At 40.3% G+C, this 7,349-nt stretch overlaps 1 protein-coding gene across 1 annotated transcript; it reads right to left on the bottom strand.

Annotated features, from left to right (window-relative positions):
* Window positions 1-6: 6 nt before the first annotated feature.
* Window positions 7-6,328, bottom strand: LOC105932421 (vacuolar protein 8). The gene is made up of 13 exons (XM_012871592.3): window positions 6,089-6,328; window positions 5,397-5,516; window positions 4,603-4,722; window positions 4,346-4,465; window positions 3,942-4,061; window positions 3,313-3,521; window positions 3,175-3,220; window positions 2,937-3,070; window positions 1,776-1,907; window positions 1,560-1,674; window positions 1,310-1,444; window positions 1,093-1,218; window positions 7-178 (listed from the first exon to the last, which is right to left on the bottom strand). The coding sequence occupies exons 1-13, from the start codon at window positions 6,276-6,278 to the stop codon at window positions 39-41; spliced, it is 1,707 nt and encodes a 568-aa protein (XP_012727046.2). The 5' UTR covers window positions 6,279-6,328; the 3' UTR covers window positions 7-38.
* Between the last annotated feature and the right edge of the window lie 1,021 nt (window positions 6,329-7,349).

Below are 7,349 nucleotides of genomic sequence, written 5' to 3' on the forward strand. Positions count from 1 at the left end.
AATGTGTCCAAACACTGCATCAAAATAAACTGAGCAAGTCAAGGGGAGGATGAACCAGAAGCTGGAGGAGGAGGCTGAATCCTTCGCAGCAGCTGCCTCGTCTCCTCGGTCTGCGCATGAACGTTGCAGAGCTCAGCCTCCAGCTCAGCGTTAGTCACCGCTGTTAAAAAGTCTCCATCTGCAGGGGGAACAAGGCACGCAGGCTTTAAACTGCTGGCAATGGCTCCGTGTTTAAAGGACATTTGTTATTTCACACAGAAAAGATAATTTGTATACAGATTCCTCTTAAAGTCTTTAAACCCATCGGATTTGTTCCCATTCTGCCACATTGCAAACTTCCGTGTATTTCATTGGGATTTTATGCCATGGAATTGGTTAATGTTTTGAAGTGGCCAACACAGAGTCTAAAGATGGAGGTGAAGGCAAGGAGAACTTTGTGATGCTGTTTCTTCACTAAGGTTTTCTGAGAAACCTCTGATGCTTTCAGACAAATCCCTTACTGCTGGCAAAGGCTTTTATTTAGTGGTATTCAGTTAATATTGCTTGCACAGGGTCAGGAACGCAAGAAATGCGAATTACTTCATTTTAGTCATGTACTACTCTGTTGAAGCTCATCACATTAAAATCCTAAGAAATATTAGTGTTGCACCGATGCCACTTTTTGGCCCCGATACCGATACCCGATACCTGGCTGTGCAGTATTGGCCGATACCGATACCATCTGTTTGAAATTGATGTGTGTGTATATATGAAGAACTGCATACTACTTAGGGTAGTAGAACCTTTTATTGCCTACCTGGAATGGGTGAGAATAGTTGAATAAACTTTTTTGGCTCTCAAAGGCCAAAATAGTGCAACATTCGTGAAATTATAACATGTATAATAGTAGTGCAACAGTAAGACAGTAAAATTACATTAATAATTGAACTCGCCGATACCGATACCACCATTTTAGTGCTGGATCGGCGCCCCGCCCGATACTGGTAGCGGTATCGATGCAACACTAATAACTATAACAAAGTTATTGAAAACAATTAAAGACACACTAGCTCTTTTATTTCACTTCATGGAAGAATGAAACGCAAAACAAACCATTCCTGAGTTTGACCATGGTAGCAATGCCAAGCTGCTGGAATTTAACCTCTTTCCTTCTGAGGAACAGCAACAGATATTTAGACACTGCGCCGTAGTGAGGCCTTAGCAGGTGGAGGGAATCTCCTGCGTAGCAGAGGAAGGAAAAAGCAACGCTTTAAAAGTACCCCTGTATAGAAAAAAAAAGCTGTCCATTCAGACATGTACATCAGTTTACCTGTCAATCCAAACATGTGAATGACGGCTGCAGAGCTGTATGATAACTGGGAACTTCTGGTCTGTCCAGAAAGCTCCACCAGTCTCCAAACCTGCTCTGGTGTCACTGATCCGGACAACTTAGCCCTCAACCCATCTGTAACAGAGAGAGATTTCTACAATATGAATTTACTGTAAGTCATTCCTCCATGTAATTTCTTTTATGAAGACATATCAGAACTAAAATCCACAACAAACAATTGGGTCATTACCCCAGGTCATCAGGTGATGTAAGCACAACGTCACGTGTACTAACGTCTCATCGGACAGGGATGGAGACAGGAGCACCCTGAGCAGCCCTGATAAGCACAGGCTTTCCGTCACAGCCTAGATGACATTAACTGGGTTCAGTGAAACCTTAAGAGATCAGGGCACAGGGCACAAATAAATCAGACACGTTTTCAAGGAATGGTAGGCTGAAGGTGTACCTGCTCATCCATGCAGGCGCTGCAGAGGTCAGTGATGATCTGACAACTTTGGGAGATCAGAGCAGAATTTGACCTAGGGTGATGAAGGAGCTGACCGATTTCCCTCAACACTCCTTCACTCACGAGGATATCCTAAAAATCAGGTTACAGGAAAGTGATTCCCCTCCGACAGTATTCATAGTAATACCAAACAACCCCTTACGCATTTGTCACATTACAATTGACCTCATTGAGGTTTTATGGGATGGACCAACACGAAGCATCACTTCACAGTGAAGTAAAAAAAAAAAAAAAAAAAAAAAAAAAGAACTGTTTGTTTTTTTGTTTTTTACATTTGCCCAACAACAAAAAAGCTGAGAAATATGTGTGCGTTCGCATTTAGCTCCTATACTCTCATGCCCATGAATTAAAGCCAGTCTAAAGTTCTTTTAGTAGTCGCCTGATCAGTAAATAACCCACCGAGACACAACTACCCACCTAAACCGACTGCCTGGCCATTAATTAGAGAGGCACCCAACAGGCCCACAGCTTCAATGTAATGGTTCACAACTGAGCACATTTCTGTGTAAGAAATGCCCATTCAGGTAAAAGTCCAAGTGTAAAATCTAACTGAGAAAACCCAGAAAGCCTTGAAAATTGCAAATAGCAGACACTCTTCATCCAGTCTTAGCTTGAGCCATGTAGCAAAGAAAAATTAGGAAAAGTTACATGTGCTAAGGAATGAAAGGTGGCTCAACAGAGTAGTGATATATAATTGTAAAAAATCTTTCAACACATCCAAAGGTCTCAGGCACAACTTCACTGTCGTTGTATGAGCGTGTAAGCATCGCTGGAGTCTTCACTTCACTAAAAAGGTTTGAATATATTCTCTTCCTTCCACTTGACCGCTTTGTGTTGGTTTGTCACATAAAAGCCAAAAATAATACATCAAACCTTTTCAAACTCTTTCACATTACAACCACAAACTTCAAAAGGTGGTATGAACAGTTTTGCGAGGCACTGTGTAGTCTGTTAACCACTTTTGGGAGATTTAGGCGATTGTTCTTTCATACAAATTAGGAAAGTTTTAAGTTGAAAAAACCTTCAATTATTCAATAGCTGTAAAATATACCCCACACAGCTCTATCATTACTATATTTTAGCTTTAATAGGGGATCATACACAGTTTGCTGGCTGTGCAGACAGCGTACACAGCAGTGTTAAGGCTGACTTTATCCATGCAGCATTCAAACTCCTGAGCAGGGCCTTCAGAGGCGACACGCAGTTCAGCTCCATGAGCTGTTCCTGGACCCAAACTGCAGATAAAAATGACAAACAGAATCCGCAGCAAGTCATTTAAAATCACACTCTGCATGTATGCACGTGTGTATTTGGTGTCTTGTGTGGTTCCTGCAGTTACCGTTCTTGGAAAGAATTTGAAGGCATCTGCATGCTTGAGCTGAATTCTGGGTGGAAAAAAGGCAAAATTGACAACATGAAACGCTATAGTAGAATTAAAGTAAGCAATTTTTCCCCCCCAAATAAAGTTCACAATTACCTTTTGCACAGAGGAAGACAAAAGAGTCAAAAGTGACTTGGACAAATAATGACCCCCAATGCTGAGCAACTTTGGCCGATGCTCTTGATCAGCAGCAATGTTGCAAAGTGCCGTGCAGCTGTAAAACTGGACTTCTGAACTGGAGGACTGCAGCAGCAGAACCAAAACAGGGATGGCCCCCGCTTGACACAGAAGCCTTGTTGACCAATCTGGAAGAAGAGAAAAGTTGGTCAAGCATTACAAAGGAAACAAACTGTCGTCGTGTTTCTACGGTTGTGATCCTACTCAAAAATTAACTTCTGTCCCACTCTCAGGTCTTTCCTTCCCCCCCAACCCGTATTTAGCTCTGTCCATCTTCCCACCAACTCTAACTCTATCATCCCTGTCCCCATAAAGATACACATCCCCACAGCATGATGCCACCGCTACTATGTTTCATAGAAGGGTGTTTGCAGCATTAGCTTTCAGCCACACATAAGGTTTTGCTTGTTAGCCATGAAAATCCACTTTAAAATCTGTGGTAGTACAGTGACAAATTGGGAATATTTTTAACTGGGGAATAAATACATCTGCAGGGCACTGTATGAGGAGGACATTGACAAAAATCAAGAAAAAAATAAAAATACAACCTGACTGGGTGAGATATAGCAGAGCCCACGCTGCGTTCTGCTGCTCCGCTGGATCGTAGGATTTTGCCAAAGCCAACAAAGGTATGATTCCATCCACCAAAATCGCATCCCTGTTTGATTCTGAGCAACATTGAGAGAATCTGATGTTGTCACAATTTACAACTGCATAAGAAAAACAAGGTTTTGTACAATATACTGCGACAATACTCCCCTTCCTGTGGTGGTGAAATGTAAAGTTTGTGCGACTGTTATTATAAACACTGCTGATAGATATAGCATCTGCACTAGGGAAATAACAGACTCAGCAAGAATCCTACAAACATGAATTATTGTTGAATCCATCTCATTGAAACATTTTGCTTATACACAGAAGATAAACTTTAAAAAAAAAATCCTGTGCATACCTGAGGAGGCCAGCATGGCCACGCAGGCACAAGAGTGACACTGAGCAGAGGGATCACCGGACTGGAACAACTCCAACAGCGGCACCAACATGCCCATCTCGATCACTGACTCCTTACACACTGAAATCATATCCAGCAGTAGCCAGTAATTACAACCAACCAAGCTTATACACTTAAGGATAACGTGAGCAGCGTTCAATACTTGACATTTAAAATGATAGAAAAAAAAAAAAAACATTGCAAGAAACAATTCCTACCATTATCGTTTGCTAATAAGTTGACCAGCGTGAAGGAAGTAGTCTTTTGCACATCCGGGTCAGGGGACAAAAGAAGAGCCATGATTGGTTCTATGAAAGCATCTGGTAGCGGAGAGTTCACTGCAACAAACAATCCCAGACAGAAAAAGGTAGCTGTAGGACGTTACAGTGGCAGTAAGAAAGAAGGGCAAGCGCTTTCACTCCTAAGAATCAACCCGGAAATATATTTGAATTTATTACATTTATAACATTTATTTACTCCTGGCTTGTACTATAACTCCTATCAATCAGGCAGCTGATCCAGCTGTTAATGTCAGCAAGCTTTCACTTGTAATAAAAATTAGTTTCTCAGCGATCTCATCTTTTATGCCCCTCCCAGGACGTTTTCTCGACCACAACTGAGCCAACGTAGGACTCCGTCAACTGGCTCCAGTAGGCAAAAATGTGGTCGAATATTTTCATACTCGCCGCCGTTTAATGTGTACTGCAAGCATTGAGCAAGACTCAGAAACATGATGAGATCTCTGCAAAAATCTTTACCACAATACCCTAAAGGCATTGTTACTGAGAATATGGAAGGTTCTAGATGAGGACATCATTTTTCCTTCTAAGTGAAAGGATGAATACGTGACCATTTAAGCTGCTATTCAAAAATACAGTTGAACATTTGCATACTGGTCTTTTCTGTTAGGGTATCTCCTGGGTGGGGGAAATGTGCACGCAACGGTCACATTTTAAATACCCCTCATTTGAATGTCCATGTTGTCGTGTAGATTGTTAAAGTCCTTACTCACAGTGGTGACTGATGTGCAAGTAATATATGGCTACAGTCATTTGCAGATCAGCATTTTGAGAGGCTGCAAGCCGGCACAGTGCTTGGAGTCTTCTCTGATTGAAAACTGGAATTTCATCATCTGAGAAAAGGAAAATCAGGGATGAGTACAAGTGCATCCTAATACGTGGAAGGGCATATTTATCACAAGCATTTAATTTAAAAAAGAAAACTAATAGTCATTGTATACAACAATATATTTCAAGCATTTATTTCTTTAACTTAACTGCTTTGTCCGGGCGTTGTATGGTCAGAACAATTCATTTATTTATTTATTTGATTGTTGTGTAATAAGTAAGGCATAATCAACAAAACAAAAAGTTTTTTTATTTAATTATTAAAATAATTTAAGTTTTAAAAGATATTCAAAATTATAGATATGTTTTTAATTTAAAGAGTTAACTACTTTTCTAATTGATTGTGATTGTAAGTAAAAAGGATCAAATGGTAAGGGAAAATATTTCCAAAATCATTAAGTGGAGGATGTTGCTTCTGTTGTCATCATCATCATCATCATCATCATCATCATCATCATCATCATCATAATCAAACGTTAGACATTAATGAAGATGGTCACGTGATGGTCTTTCACAGAGCATACCTGTGTGCTGAACAGACATGCTTCATTTGCACAACAATTACGTGTCCTCCTACCATGCATGCGCTGCAACGAGGATAAATCCTGAGCCGTCCTCCTCTCAGGTGCATTCCCAAAGCAGGTGCATTGGGCAATTTCTCTAAAACTCCCCTTCAGTTTGTACTCGAACTCTCCCCAAACTCTCCTCAGACGTTCAGCGAGGTCTCGGAGCAACCGGGAGCAACTTTCACAAAAGTCCGAGGCCATGACTGCACAACAAAAGGTTATGACACAGGCCCAAATCACGCAACCTGCAGGAGGACACGCCTCTCGCCAGGTCATGTGACCCTGAAAGCTATTTGCATAATTTTGTATTTACATTTTTCTACGCATCTCTGATATGAAAACTCACGTAACACACCCATGAAAACACCCCTAAATATTTTTTTTATCCACGTTTCTTATATTTATAATAATTGACATGAATTCCAATTAATATACATTTTACAAATACAAGTATTTTTTAAAGTTTTTATTCCAGGTAATCTTCGTCAACAGTTTTTGTTTGATTCCTTTAGACAGGTCAGTAGGTATACAGTTACATGCGTTTTTGGTTAAAACATTTGTTCTACATTCAGTGAAGTGGACAGAGAAGCTAGAAATTATACGCATTCAGAAGTAGTGTTACTTCAGAATACTACAAGTAGAAGTGAGTGCTCTAAAACCACTCCTAGAAGTACATTTTTAATGCAAAACTGGCCATTCCGATAGTTTGAAATTGTAAACACCAGCTTAAACTGAATAAGACTCCGGTTTTTAGCGATTGGTATTAGAACTGTAAAATGCAAAAGTCACTTTTATGTGAGTGTATGTATTTTATTAATTTCACTCATAGAACTTTGTTGCTTCTAATGATAATACATTTTATTTACGACGCACTTTACAGTTACAAAAAAATCCCTAGGTGCTACAGCAAATTAAATAAAAGCAGAAGCACGAAAATGCCGATATAGTACACAAAATTAAAATAGTAAATCCCTAAACGTCACCGTTTTACGCATGCGCAAAGGTTAACACAGTTTTCTTCCGGTTCACGAAAGTGCGCTGGACAAATATATATCTATATACATAGACATCATATACGTAGACGCCCCATTGGACGCTGCCGGCCGCTAGGCTGACGTGCCTGCAGGGCGGCCATCTTGGGTCAGACCACAGATCAGACATCTGCTGTCAAAATGAATAGGAGGCAGCTCAGATCTCATTTTAATCAGATGTTCACAATGCCCGTGACCTTTCAGACAGATTACACATATTTATTCAGAACCAAAAGTATTT

Source organism: Fundulus heteroclitus, chromosome 19, assembly GCF_011125445.2.
Source record: "Fundulus heteroclitus isolate FHET01 chromosome 19, MU-UCD_Fhet_4.1, whole genome shotgun sequence".
NCBI classification, from domain to species: Eukaryota; Metazoa; Chordata; class Actinopteri; order Cyprinodontiformes; family Fundulidae; genus Fundulus; species Fundulus heteroclitus.